The following is a 15,578-nucleotide window of genomic DNA, read 5'->3' as shown; positions in this document are numbered from 1 at the left end:
GTCCAGGAGTATATCAGGACTGTGTACTGTCACCATGAGAACCTTACCACCTGTTCCCCTGATGATGCTTACACTTTTTTACAAAGAAGCGAGCATTGCGTACGTGGCTGTCTTCCTCAAAGCAACCTCCTATGTCCTCACTTGTCTCTCGACCAGAAGGCACAAACACACTTGGAGTCCAGTTGTCATTACAAAGGAGACTGGGCAGTGTAATGGACTGAATAAATAATTCTGTTAGATTAAGGATCTGCCCGAAATGCTGCGCGTACTAGTGGCTTTACAAGATTGTAAATACTATGCTAAATAAATTACAAAATATTCGTTTAACTTGACCAGAACATGTCTTCTCAGTCAAACAACGACGCATAAGGTGCGCAACGCAGGTGGGTCTACTAAAGTAGCTGTGCGAGGGTTGTGCTTCAGCTTTTCAGTCCCGCCTCTCAAAATTCAATCAACTGCTGTACAGGTTCTCACGCCTATAGTGCTCTGTCGGTACTAACGCCTGTAGTGCTTGATGGTGGGTATGGAGAGGGAGAGTGATGATGGGTGTGGAGAGGAATGGAGTGATGGTGGGTGTGGAGAGGGATAGATATGGCAGGATAGAGAGAGATGGCTACTGATGGTGGGGATGGAGAGGGATATAAACATGGTATGAGAGACACTTGGTTATGACGCAGTTTGATGCGCGAGGCTTGAGAACGTGCATGTGGCCAGCTATCTGCAGAGTTCAGCCCCTCCTGTTTACACAGTACCTATAGGAAGGATGTGGACCATCGTGCAGGTTTTAACGTAATGGAAATTAGAAAATAAATTAGAAAATTAAAATTTGGTACTATTGAATTTGGACAAACCTGGAAAGGTTTTATATTTATGTTGCTAATAAAACCCAACTCATTCTTCCTAAGCCTAATACACGCTATCTGAGGCCTAATATAGTACATATATGTGCTATACTAGGCCTAGGAATATTAAAGTTTGGATTTTAGCTTTATTTTTTCAGGGCTATTCACTAAAGTGAATAGTACCAAATTCTACTATCTAACTGTCCTTGGCGCCAATGTACGATGGTTCATATAGTTACAAAAATTATTATGTAAACAATAGGATAGACTTGGTAGAATTATAACGCAACACCAGTGTCACTGTGTCACAGCTACACCATGATGACGCAACACTAAAGTCACTGTGTCACAGCTGCACCATCATGACGCAACACTAAAGTCACTGTGTCACAGATGCACCATCATGACGCAACACTAAAGTCACTGTGTCACAGCTGCACCATCATGACGCAACACTAAAGTCACTGTGTCACAGCTGCACCATCATGACGCAACACTAAAGTCACTATGTCACAGCTGCACCATGATGACGCAACACTAAAGTCACTGTGTCACAGCTGCACCATGATGACGCAACACCAATGCCATTTTGTCATCAGCCCGTCTTCCTAAAGTTTCCCAACGTCAAGAAAATTTTGAATTTAAAGTGTCCTCTCCTAACCTAGCAGAGGACCCAAAACAGGAAACTGAATAGATAAGGTGGACAATGATATCTTCTTCAAATTGAGAGAAAGTAGGACACAGGTGGAAGCTGGGAACGCAAATGAGTACCGGTTTTCAACAAGTGGAATGCACTAAAAGAAAAGTTGTGGAAGTCATCTCCATTCACAGCTTTAACGCCAGATTCGACAACAATTTGAATGTCAGAATAGTTAAATTGTAACGCAATAAGTACAGCAAGGTGGTAGGCGGAGCATAAGGAGCTATACCTCACGCCTCCGTAGGTACTGTTAAGTAAGTACTGTTAGGTAAGTACCTCGTGTCCGATCTCAGAGTCCTCGTACCCAGCTTCATTACTTTGCACTTGCTAGGGTTGAACTCTAGCAGCCACTTGAGGGACCTGTCGATTCCATAGCTCCTAAGTCCGAGAATGCGTCAGTATTATGGTGCTCATAATTCCACTAACTCGCCAGAATTTTGACTTATTATCTGGATCACATTCCATGATTTTATTGAGATCAGTATAAACCTCAATAACTCTTTTTGCACCTAAATGTTTTTATTTTGTCTTCACTGTTCTCTTCATGATAACTGCAGGGTAGTTGTTCTATCTTACAGCACCCCGTCCCCAGGCTAGGCTCGTCCAGGCTGCGACGCACCACTAAAGACGTATTCGTCAATTTAAACGCACTGTGTATTCAAACGGTATTTTTCATATATAGAGTATTATTATCATATTATAATTTCGTATACAGTTAGGCCGAGGTTAGAGTAGGCTAGATCAGGTTCTTTGGGCAATTATTTATATTTGCAGTACGTTGGTGAAGTATTTATAACAACTCGTCCTTGGGCTAGGCTCGTCCAGGCGGCGGCCCACCCAAATACGTAGTCATAAGTATAACGAACTTTTCATTCAAAATCGACATTCTCAAATAAAAATAAGTATAATTATATATTAAAATTTGATGTATAGTAAGACCTAGATTTGGCTAGCCTCGGTGTTTACAGTCACTGATATTTGAAGTACGTCGTTGACTAAGCATTTCAACTCTTGCTCAGGCCAGGCTCGTTATATAGTTAGTAATTATCAAAAGAATGCACCAAAGGCTAGTTATAGAGCGCCGGCCGTCCCCCCATGACGTAGTCAGCAATGCTAACGTGTTGTGTATTGGTAGTCGGTTACTTGTATACAAATTAATATTTTTATGTATTAAAGTTCTAGGTTTAGTTAAGCGTTGGTTAGGTTAGATGTATAAATTTTGTTGGGGATTATTTGTATTTCAACCCGTCCTCAAATCGTTAAAACAGTCAAGAAGCAATCATCAATTTTTACGTATAGTGTATTAAAAATAAGATTGTATTTATATATAAGTTATTTTATTATATTTTAAAGTTTTATGTATAGTTAGACTTATGTTAGGTTAGATGTTTAGGCTGTTGGCAGTTATTTGTACTTGAAGTACGTGGTTGAAGAAGTGACAGAGTTGCGTTGGAGGACGAGCCGGTTAACGACGCGACCCGCTCGTCCAGATGTTGATCATTCGGTCAGTACTGGCGGTGATGTTGAGCACAGTGTCGATGTTCTGTGACAGCTTGCCCATGTTAGCCTACCAGGTGGTTTGTGTATCTTGTGACTAGTGTTCCGACTCTCTGTGTAAAGGGTTTAAACAGACAGGACCGTCTTTAATACGGTGTATCGTGGCGACTCTCTGGGACCAGCAAGGCGGAAAACACACGCGGATGCACACGTCCATTGTCACGTCGTCGTCGTCGTCGTCGTAGTAGCAGCAGCAGCAGCAGCAGCAGCAGCCTCGTCACCTCAACTAGTCATACAGGTAACACCATTTTGTCCCAACGTTTGTAGTTAATTGGCGAAGTGTTGGGGCATGGCGGCCTAGTGTGTCCCACCTCCCCGCACCCACCTGCCAGGGTCCGCAAGACTTGTTTATGAGAAGATTACTGCAATTATTTCAGCCTAAACTACATCTCGAAGGTCTGGAAATACTTAAGTGTTCCGTAGACATTATCCTGTTGTCCATATAAACGCCCACAGAGAGTGGTGTTGAGATTTATGGCGACATATTTACTGATATGAGGTAAGTATTGTTGTGGGCGAGGCTATGATGTTCTGTTTATATGTGACAACTGTGCTAAAATCACGTCATTGGGATTTCCTAGTGTGTATAACATTCTTATGGTGTTTACATTATCCCGGGAGCAGTGCCTAAGTGTTATTTATGAATGGGTAATGTTTGGGAAGGTAGTCGTAATGTTTATAGTCAGTTTGAAGTTCGTTGTGGATAATATAATTTGGGGCTAAATGTTTATTAACCCTTTACCGCAGATTTAACACTCGTGTCTTATATATTTTTGCATTAGTATGTGTGTGATTGTGTTGTGTTATGATCAATTTTGTCCGAGTGTCCGGCGTTTGTATTGGGTATCCTCCTCCTGCGGCTCGTATCTACCTTCTGAGGCTCGTATCTTCCTCCTGCGGCTTGTATCTACCTTCTGAGGCTCGTATCTACCTCCTGCGGCTCGTGTCTACCTCCTGCGGCTCGTATCTACCTCCTGCGGCTCGTGTCTACCTCCTGCGGCTCGTATCTATCTCCTGAGGCTCGTATCTTCCTCCTGCGGCTCGTATCTATCTCCTGAGGCTCGTATCTTCCTCCTGCGGCACGTATCTTCCTCCTGTGGAGCCCATCCTCCTAAAATAATATTACTTATGACAACTGTTTGGTCAAACGTACAAATTTGGACTGTTTGAACCCAATAGTTCACCTTTTGTATTAATGAATTAACCCAAATGGCACAATAAATTGGAAAAGTAGCTAAAGGACCTAAGGTAAGTCGATATATATTAGGCCTACGAATGTTTAAATTTGGGTTTAGGCTTATTTTTATGTCCCCTCTACAAAATTATTAGTATGAAACACTTGTTTACTAAGAAATATATAAACTATAAAATGTAGTATTTCCCTTGTAAATTGATGTATATGTGACATTTATACAGTATATTATTTAATAAAGAGAATAAAAGCTACGAAACGTGAATATCGTTGGTTGCGAAATGGACGAATATCGTCCATTTGTGCACGTTGGACCAATATAGTTGCTATAAGTATTAAGTCGTATTTTAGGAGGGGTACCACAGCTACGGTAGTGTGGTACTTGCCCTCAACTACTTTCCCTTTCAGGTTCAATCCAGCGACATGCGCTTATACTGACAAAGTTCCGCCTTACATCCCAATAGCTCGTAAGGGTTTCTAGTTTATACCCACACCTTTTCGTCCCACCTTTTATCATGTTGGGTACGTGCCCAACATGACCAGGCTAGGATTTTCGTGAAAGAAAACAGTGTTAGGTGACACTGTGCCATTGTCATCACCATGATAAATCTCTCAATACCATTATCATTATCACCCAACATTAAATTATTATTATTTTTTATATTAGAATTGGATGTGCTAATCATGCCAAAATTAAGTAAGACAACGATTATTTTAATAATACTTACCTTTTTTAACTCTCCAAAAACTTTTATTTTATTTTCCATTTCCTTAGACTTTATGGGTTGCGTATTGATTAAATGACTATGAAGTCATTCCTTTCCTACTCTCTTGACTAGGCCAGTCAAACTCGAATTTGAAATCGCGTGTGTAATTTTCATACAATATAATTTCAGACTAGATTGCTTAGATGTTGCTAAAGAGACATGTTGTATGCAAATTTAGCATCTTGGTGTGCCAACTGGGAAGTTGAATAACTATTGATAGCAAAATATGTACAAAATTAACAGGCTATCCTAGGTTTATGTTTATTTGAATATCTTTCGGTCAGTTTTAAACTTATTATAATATTGCATATAAGAAAAGAGTGGTTAATAGAAAATATATTGCCTATCAAACCCCCCATACATTACGTCCTCCTTTGATGGAGTGATAGACGGCCGACAGGCCTTAATAAAAACATATATATATATATATTATATATATATATATATATATATATATATATATATATATATATATATATATATATATATATATGTCAAATGTAGAGCAATCATGAATGTACAGCTTGTATTGTAATCTATGGAGTTTGACACGTTGCATTGGAGTTGCATAGGAGTTGAGTTTTGATTAAGATGTAAATATCATCTAGGTAAAGAAGAAAAAGTAAAGTTAGGAAATAATTGTCCGAGTGATTCTTGATTCAATCAATCGTGTCAGTTGACGATCAGCCGGAGTAATCCAGGGGAGGGGCAGTGTTGCCGCTTCTTCCACTTGGTATTGAAAGGTATATAGGCTGGGAAGCATTATATTCAGATAATTATGTTTTTGAGAACGGCTGTATGTTAGCATCACTGTTTATGCACGTATGACTGCTAATTGTTATTGTTTAGTGCAGTTCCCTTTCTTTCCTGTAATCTTAGTGCGGACGGAATTTTTTTTTATTTAATGAGATTGGAAATTAGTATGATTTGCCATTTCATACAAAGAAGGCAGCATAGAGGGCGACTCCGGGGTCGAGCTCTGCCATCTCCGGACAAAGAAATAGTCACTCTGCAAAATTTGGTGAAGCTAGACTCAAGCGTCTGGTAACCAGCCTCGAGCAGACATACTCATACATATGTCTATAAAATTGTTCCTCCAAAGTAATTGTATTTACGTAGTGGGTGTAAAGTTATATTTTTGCATATAAAAGCCATACATTTTGATAATTCACATATTACTTAAAATGTAAAAGTGCATGCGACTGATGAAGTCAGGACAGGTGGTTAGCGACAATGATTATAAGTGTCAGGGTCCAGGTCCACCACCAACTCTCCGTCAGAACACGTTATATCATCACCCAGCCGAGTCTGGTAGTCGAACTCCACCACCAGCCAGGCAATGCCGCAGCCACACGTCAGAGGGTTATCTGTTGTGGAGATACAACATTCAATTATCTGCTAAGCAGAAGACGGAAGCAAGATTATTTTATGCTCTTGTTAGAAAAATGTCACTGTAAAGGCGTCACCTTTATAGTAACGAGGTTGTACAAAACTTTTATATATATTTTTTCGAAACTCATATGTAATATTATTTGATAAATAGGAGTTTCGAAAAAATATATATATAAAAAGTTTTGTACAACCTCGTCGCCATGTTAGGTAAACGCCTTTACAGTGACTTTTTCTAAGATCATAAAATATATAAAAATAAAATGAAAATGTAAGATTATCACCTCATGTGAGCTCTTAAGAAGACTATGCCTGTGAGTTATGAGTAGCATCACCCCTTTGTGGCTGTTCTAGAAACTGCCTTTTTATGGTCAGAATATTACAATGAATAGTTTATGAAAATAATTTTGTTTTATACGTTAAAGCTATTAATGTATTTGCATGGAATGATTTTTACATTTCAAGGTTTCTGATGTATGCGGCATTCGGTAATTCAATTAAGCACCATTAGATTTGGTCAGTAATTGGATGGGTGACCGCGAGGACAGCCTAGCATCTTGGCTACGGGGACCTCTATAACCCCGATAGGTTTCCTGTTCCCGACAGTATGAAACTAATCATTATCATTGCTAGATTTACACCAAAAGCATATGTTACATATGAATGAACTATTTAAAAACTTTAATTCAAATCTGATCAATTTTAGCAGATTTATATCTATATAAAACAGAATTTCTGTCAGAAGAGGCTAGAGGCTTGGGGCTAGGCTCGCCTAACTAGATATAGTTTGAGTGTTATTGTACTATTCCATGCGAGTGGAAGCAATTATTTAAATTTAATCGGCTGGGGACTTCTTACGGTAGATATTCACTATCATTCTAGTCTTCCTGGTAAGACGTATTTGGCGACAGGTGGAGATGGGGCGCCGGATGTAGGCGTAAACTAAGTAAGCTACAGCTTGGGGGCCTTTCAGTATTTCCGAATTTTTCTTTTAGATATTAGCAGTTTATTCTAACCTGTATTTAAGCTATGATTTAACCAAAGGTTTTTAATCATAGGAGTTACATACATTGTCATTGAACTCACTGGAATGACTTTCCATTATTATTTTCCTATTAATATATGTTTTAAAAATATATGATTATTACAGGCATTTTTTTAAAAGTTCCAAAGGAGCAGCCTCCTCTCCTCCCCGCATGGATTTGTTATGCATCTTGGCAACAGTCTTGCCAATTACACACAGAAATCACAATAGCGTGATGCATCAGTGAACAAATCCTCAAGGGCCGTGACGAGGATTCGAACCTACGTCCGAGATCATCCCAGACGCTGCCTTAATCGTCTTAAGGCAGCGTCTGGGATGCTCTCGGACGTAGGTTCGAATCCTCGTCACGGCCCTTGTGAATTTGTTCAGTCTTGCCAAGTTCAGTTGCTTCTTCGTTTTATTATATTAACATTTGTCAAATACGGTCTCTACAGCTTCCCACAGCTTACGCCTTAGGGCCTCACCATACCTAAATCCGGCCCTGAGTAGAGAGCGGAGTTTGCTAAGTTCCCTACCCAGAAAACCGAGGCCTTCTCATGCAGGCTAGAGATATGAAGTCTCAGTAGGGGTGGGACACTAGGGTAAAAGTGTTGATGCTGAACCTGGGGGCGTGTATCCTAATTTAAAAGTTGCTTCATCAAAGTATTGCAGTGGAGGAAATAACTTATTTGAAACGAAGAATGTGCTCTACACATTCTGGTGTGGAATCAAAAGATTTGGTCCGCATTTACACATATAATATTTATTCTATATTTAAATGGGTTACCGGCAGTACTCGGGTCTCGCTTCCCTCCATCTCCGGTCTCCTATCTTCCGTCCCATGTCCCCCACTCCTATCCTCTTACCCATCACTCCTCTCGGTTTCTTTTACCCAACATCCCCACTTCCCTCCCATTTTCCCTCTCATTTACTCTCCACCCACTCTCTCGCAGTATATCTCAGAAAATGTAATACTGTAAGCTGAATGAATTCACGTTCATCGTTTTTGAGTAAACCATGAAATTGCGCGGGTAAACGGCGGGAGTAAGCGTAAAATCACTACAGAATACATATCCCGATTTCATTTCAGATTTCATGTAAATCACAGGGAGTTGCTATAGATGCCAATATTTCTCATATTTCATGTTGACAAGTTGGGTGAGGCTAACCCTAAGCACCTGGCCTACTTTGGACAGACAGACAGACATTCTATTTAATATAGATAACTTATAATATTTATGGGGTCCGTCCGGGAATGTAATCACAAAATCTGCTGGGTCCACAATATTTGAATACATAGCATAATATTACATTTTGCATACTTAGCATAAGCTTATAGGTATTATGTCTCATGATGGATTCTAATGTTTTAAATTTATAGTCTGCTGTAGTTATGAGTACTATTACTATTCTGCGACAACCATTTATTACTCTACTATTGGTTTATATATATTCTATTAGAGATGACCACAAGGTTTAATACATATGAAAATTATAATTGTAATAATTTTACGTACCCTATATAATTCAGTTGATGATTAACATAAAAAGAATGCAATAGTAAGTTTTGTTTAAATGGCTTAATATTATCAAGCGGTTTACAGTTAACTCTTGACTGTTCTGACTTGTTGAACTGTTGTGTTTTGTATGTAAACTACTGACTGGTCTGCATTTGACGAGCAAACTTTTAATGACTTATTGCTGATGAATGACTCATGTTTAATGACTTACTGCTAATGAATGACTCATGTTTAATGACTTTCTGCTGATGAATGACTCATGTTTAATGACTTATTGCTGATGAATGACTCATGTTTAATGACTTTCTGCTGATGAATGACTCATGTTTAATGACTTATTGCTGATGAATGACTCATGTTTAATGACTTTCTGCTGATGAATGACTCATGTTTAATGACTTACTGCTAATGAATGACTCATGTTTAATGACTTACTGCTAATGAATGACTCATGTTTAATGACTTATTGCTGATGAATGACTCATATTTAATGACTTATTGCTAATGAATGACTCATGTTTAATGACTTATAGCTGATGAATGACTCATGTTTAATGACTTATTTCTGATGAATGACTCATGTTTAATGACTTATAGCTAATGAATGACTCATGTTTAATGACTTATAGCTGATGAATGACTCATATTTAATGACTTATTGCTAATGAATGACTCATGTTTAATGACTTTCTGCTGATGAATGACTCATGTTTAATGACTTATTGCTGATGAATGACTCATGTTTAATGACTTTCTGCTGATGAATGACTCATGTTTAATGACTTACTGCTAATGAATGACTCATGTTTAATGACTTACTGCTAATGAATGACTCATGTTTAATGACTTATTGCTGATGAATGACTCATATTTAATGACTTATTGCTAATGAATGACTCATGTTTAATGACTTATAGCTGATGAATGACTCATGTTTAATGACTTATTTCTGATGAATGACTCATGTTTAATGACTTATAGCTAATGAATGACTCATGTTTAATGACTTATAGCTGATGAATGACTCATATTTAATGACTTATTGCTAATGAATGACTCATGTTTAATGACTTATAGCTGATGAATGACTCATGTTTAATGACTTATTTCTGATGAATGACTCATGTTTAATTACTTATTGTTGATGAATGACTCATGTTTAATGACTTATTGTTGATGAATGACTCATATTTAATGACTTATAGCTAATGAATGACTCGTGTTTAATGACTTATTGCTGATGGAGTTGGATATCTATCATGATGGATACTCATGGATATCTTGGAGTTACTCACTGGCTGCGTAGAGTACGATGCCATCGTCGAAGAGCGGACGCCACACGGGGTCGTTGAGCTCGGGCAGCCGGTTGTTGGTGATGCTCACCGTCCCGGTCACTCCTGGCGGACCACCAGAAGACACATTCTAAATCAAATATGAAACATCATTTATGTGTTGTACAAACACTCCAAATGACACTGCAGCACTTGTCGGAGTGTGGGGCAAGAGGATGAATCCACGATGTTGAGTTTCAGTGGGTCAGCTCTGAAGAGGTAGTTAACCCTCTGGTCAAGAGGGTTGACTACCCCTCTTGAGCTGAGGGTAGTTAGATCATAGAGGGTATGGACTTTATGGGCGGTGAGAGTTGGAAACGTGAGGCGGCTCTTTCTCAGGCCACGTATGAGCTTTGTCTTTCCTTAGTATTGAGATCGACTCAAATGGAACTTGAGATGGAACATACTTTGAGAGTTTCTCCAAGCTCTGGTGTCAGTGCTACAGGCAGACGTAGAGTAAGGTAGAGCTGTCGCTGTTGCTTTTCCTATAGGGAGTCATAAATCTTCAAGTCTGATATAATGCTATCCAGCCTATTTCCACTATACAGCCTCACTCTTCTGTTATACTGTAGGTCTCTCACGCTATCCGGCGCTATCCAGGCAGGCTGTATGACACACACACACACACACACACACACACACACACACACACACACACACACACACACACACACACACACACACACACACACACACACACATTAATGGCTGAGTGGGGGCGCCTGGTGGCTGAGTGGACAGCACTCAGTTCTCGTAATCCTGGGGACCGGGGTTCGATCCCGGCGATGGCGAAAAACAAATGGGCAGAGTTTCTTTCGCCCTAATGCCCCTGTTACCTAGCAGTAAATAGGTACCTGGGAGTTAGACAGCTGTTACGGGCTGCTTCCCGCGCGCGTGTGTGTGTGAAAAATTGATCGTTGATTGATTGACTGTTGAAAGGCTGGCCGAAAGAGCAGAGCTCAACCCCCGCAAGCACAACTAGGTGTATACACACAATAAACTTCTCCATTATGGCAATGTCAGACCACGAAGGAAAAAGTAAGAAAGGAATTTCCTTAATTACTTTCGTGTTTAATAATACATCTTCAGAAAGATCCATTATTATTCATTATTTCTGAAGTGTCACTGGCATTCCTTTATGTTCCTGCCAGTTATCTTTGACAGGTCAGTGACTTATCCAAAAACTATTGAAATACAAAATAGCAACGCAGCCCGCAAGAATGTCGTGTCTTGACGACATTCGGACACAGTGCGAGCCGGTCGGCCGAGCGGACAGCACGCTGGACTTGTGATCCTGTGGTCCCGGGATCGATCCCGGGCGCCGGCGAGAAACAATGGGCAGAGTTTCTTTCACCCTATGCCCCCTGTTACCTAGCAGTAAAATAGGTACCTGGGTGTTAGTCAACTGTCACGGGCTGCATCCTGGATGTGGAGGCCTGGTCGAGGACCGGGCCGCGGGGATACTAAAAAAGCCCCGAAATCATCTCAAGATAACCTCAAGACATTCGGGCTGTTCTAGACCAAGTTGCGGCCAACTCCAAAGACTGATTTATCTTAACATACTTGTATCCAAGATCAGTATTTGTTAAATACAAATTATTAGACTTACGTGAATAGTTTGACTGTAATCAAGATAGGCAAGATGTTCAGATTCGGTTGACTTTTATTTGTATTTGTAGTACGACGTAATGCATTTACAGAGATGGAATTCGAACAAAGGAATGTCAGCGAAGCACTGTTCGAAAAATGTTCGATTGTCATTAGTCGAGTTGTGTGCAACAGCCCGTCCTTATCCACGGGAGACATCTCCCGTCACGCAGGGTGCAGTTGCACCTCCACAGATCTCCAGTATCATCTACTGATACTGGTAATGGCTCAAAAGGGCCACCGCTTACGGGCTATTCATGCCCGTGCCACCTTTGGGTGGCTTAATCTTCATCAATCAATCGTCCTTATCAACAACGGCCAGATATCCCATGCTGCCGGTCAACCACTTTTGTGACTGGAAAAACGCTTTAAACACGACTCACAACTTATGACGTTCCAACACATGTGGAGCAGTGCTTCGATAACGAACCACAACTGCCCGAAATTCCAAAATATGCCGGAAACGCTTTGCGTAATAGTGGCTTTAGGCATTGTATGTACTAGCCCTATCTATAAATCCATCATTCTTTGTAAAATCTCTTGTATGTATGTACCTTACCTAAATAAACATTTATTTATTTATAACTCTGTAAAGGCTTCAACCTCGTACTAAAAATACAAGTAATTACCAACAGAACCTAAACACCTAACCTATGCCAAAATATATACAATATGCTAATATATAATAATATTAATTTATATCTGAGAAAAAAAATTATATTTGAATGAACAGCATGTTAACAATGACCAATGAGTCTTTGGGGTCGGCCGCTGGGTGGAATGACCGCGCGGAGCCTGAGGACGGGCTGGGAGTTCATGGCCGGCTGCTTGGCTACACTGGGTCGTTTCGACTTCAGTTTCAATGTGTGAATTTGACACAGCAAATGCGGCAGGAAACGCAGTTTAAAGTAACTAAGATTGTGTTAATTAGCTAAACATCTGCTTGGATTAGTTATTTATACCATGTAATCTTACCTTGCAAAGCGCCAACTGCCACGTCTGTTATGTAGTTGTTATTGAGCAGGACTGTGCCGTCAGCCTCCTCCAGGTGCACAGCTCCCGCTGGGATGGTGCTCAATAAGTTGTTGTTAAGATTAATGACCTGTAGTGTGTTAACCCCCGTGAACGTATCTGTGGGAATGAGATAAAGTAATTGTCAGGGTAAAACGCTTGGCCAGTATTACCATATAGTGATTGGCAGGGGTAGGACACGGAGGCGGGTTATGTGGACGGAGTTAACGAGCCACGACCAACCACTGGGACCCTCGGGAATCGAGCACAGACTCCGCAAGAAGCGAGGCCGTCGCTTTATACCCACTAGTCCAAGTGGACGATCTTGCCTATAGGAATAATATGAATCAAAATAAATTTTCTATATGTATTCATCAAACATTAATACCAGCTACAGCTGTTGATGGACAACAAGCAGACATTATTACAAAATATATATACTGCATATTAAACTACAGTATATCAGTCGTCAGACGGAGGAGGCCTCCAGTGAGTTATTGGTCACTAACTGAAATTCTCTCAAGCTAATGGTTAGATGGCTTCCAAGAGGTCACCTGTCCTAAGATTGACCACGACCCGAGAGAGCGAGCTACGCTATATCACCCACGGCATTGACACCGGTGAACGCTATATCATTGTAGGCCTCAACCATTGATTACCAAGCTTCACTCATTGACTATGCTCGATAGAATCGTTACCTTAGTCATATGAAGCCATGTGCGAACGCCGGTTAGTGGTGAACTACGACCCACAGCAGGGTAATGGACGGCAGGTCACTGGGAAACCCACTCACCATCATCATTTGCACGGCCTGCTTCCCTCTGGAGGTTAGTAGTGATGACTGTCCTGGTCAGTCTGGACTTACCTGTAGGGATAGTCGGTATGCTGCATCCCTCCAGCTGGATCTCAACCAGTGCTGTTAGGCCGCTCAGAGCTGTCGATGGAATCCCTCCCAATGGGTTGTTGCTAAGATCCAGTAACTCCAAAGTGTCAGATGTTATAATTGGAAACGTGTCTAATTCATTGTATTGTAATCGCAAGCTGGCGAGTTTTATAAATGAAGTAATTTCTCCAGATGGAAAACTTGTGATCCTATTGTTGTATAGATGCAACAAGGAGAGCGTCGTGTAGCTGCCTGACAGAGCGCCAGGGCCAATCGTTGTTAGATCTCCTTCTGTGATATAGATTTCCCGGTAGCTGGTCGGGCCTAAATCTCCTTCACTCAGTGATATGATATGACTTGCCAATAATTTTCAGGATGTTAAAATGAGTGAAAGGAAATTGTGTGGAGGTAAAGATGGCTCTCAGCTCAGGTACTGCTGGACGACATCCTGAGCAGTCCAGGTCCATATCAATATCATTAATGGCACTGCAGATGCAGGGGGCTATTTGGGCAGCTGGAGGACAAGGCAAGAGGTCTTGCCCGGCACACAGTGTGAACACCAGCACCGCCGCCACCCAGCTACACCTCACAAACATGGTTCTCAGAGTCCGACAGGTACGGGACGAGTCCGACAGGTACGGGACGAGTATGGACCGCTCTTGTGCTGCAGGAGAGCGAGGGTGGACTGGTGTCCGTGGTGGGGCGTCCATAAGTATATCAACGTCGTGTCCTTGTGGCTTGGGAACTTACTGTTTGTTACCTGATAATGCTTCCATTTTTACACTCAAGTGGCTCTCAGTATTTTGAATGTAGTAAATAGGGGTTATGTTGTCAATGGTGAGAAATATGGAAGCTACACAGTACCATTTTCAGTATTACCATCACCAGTCCTAAAAACCAAGTATAATCGCAGCCACCCCTGTTCACCCTATTTTTCCTTATAGATATCCTAGTGAGAAAATTGCATTGGCTATAACACTTGTTAGTTTTATTTCAGTTATTGCAATTGCATCTGGATTTGTGTACGTAACTAGTACTTGTCATCTCTTCCAGCTGTTGTCATTACTCCCATAGTGTAGTGGTTCCAGTTGTTCCTTCGCCTCTTATGATTCGTTGGGCTAGTGACTCTTTAAGTCACTCTTGTTCACTGCTATGATCATTTTCTCTATAGGCTGGGTTGACCCATTAGTTTGTTGTACTGAAGTCTGACGCCTGACCTTCCTGTTCTTGCTTGTGCTGCTTTTGGTCCCCCTTTAATATACTTGCTCGTTTTGCTTCTCTGCTTCTGTTTGCTTCCTTTCAATCCTCGTGTGCCATGTCTTGGCTTATGAAGGCCTCAGGGTAAGTCCCCTCAGGCCCACAGTGTCCGCTCTTCAGCCACTATGTATTTCAACATATTCTCAGAGTCTCAGATATTCTGAGACCACTTGCCTTGGTCAGTTCCGCTCCCATTTGGAACATACCAAGCCTACAGCAATGTTCACTTTTCCCCTCACTGACCTGCACTGTAGTAGGAATTCCTGTCAGCTCTTTCTGGTCACCCTCTTCTTCTCCTTACCACCGTGTCTCCCTCTGGCTCTGGAAGATGACAGTAATATTGTTCCTGGTTAGTGTTATTATCTAATTGCGTATGCCACTGAAGTATCCCCCTCATACTTCTTTGACCTTTGCCTTGGGCAGGTCAAGGAAGATGTCTTGAAGGTTACTTGAAGGCT

General features: G+C 40.9%; 1 protein-coding gene across 1 annotated transcript; it reads right to left on the bottom strand.

The window, feature by feature from the left end:
• Positions 1–6,174: 6,174 nt before the first annotated feature.
• Positions 6,175–14,230, bottom strand: LOC123759373 (oplophorus-luciferin 2-monooxygenase non-catalytic subunit; the record flags this gene model as incomplete). The annotated part of the gene is made up of 4 exons (XM_045744341.2): positions 6,175–6,425; positions 10,287–10,388; positions 12,945–13,100; positions 13,846–14,230. Coding segments are annotated over 4 exons (786 nt in total), but the record flags the coding sequence as incomplete, so codon positions are not given.
• Between the last annotated feature and the right edge of the window lie 1,348 nt (positions 14,231–15,578).

This window comes from Procambarus clarkii, chromosome 32 (assembly GCF_040958095.1).
Source record: "Procambarus clarkii isolate CNS0578487 chromosome 32, FALCON_Pclarkii_2.0, whole genome shotgun sequence".
In the NCBI taxonomy this organism is placed as follows: Eukaryota; Metazoa; Arthropoda; class Malacostraca; order Decapoda; family Cambaridae; genus Procambarus; species Procambarus clarkii.
The sequence above is the reverse complement of the archived record's forward strand: the minus strand, read 5'-3'. Positions and strand labels throughout refer to the sequence as shown.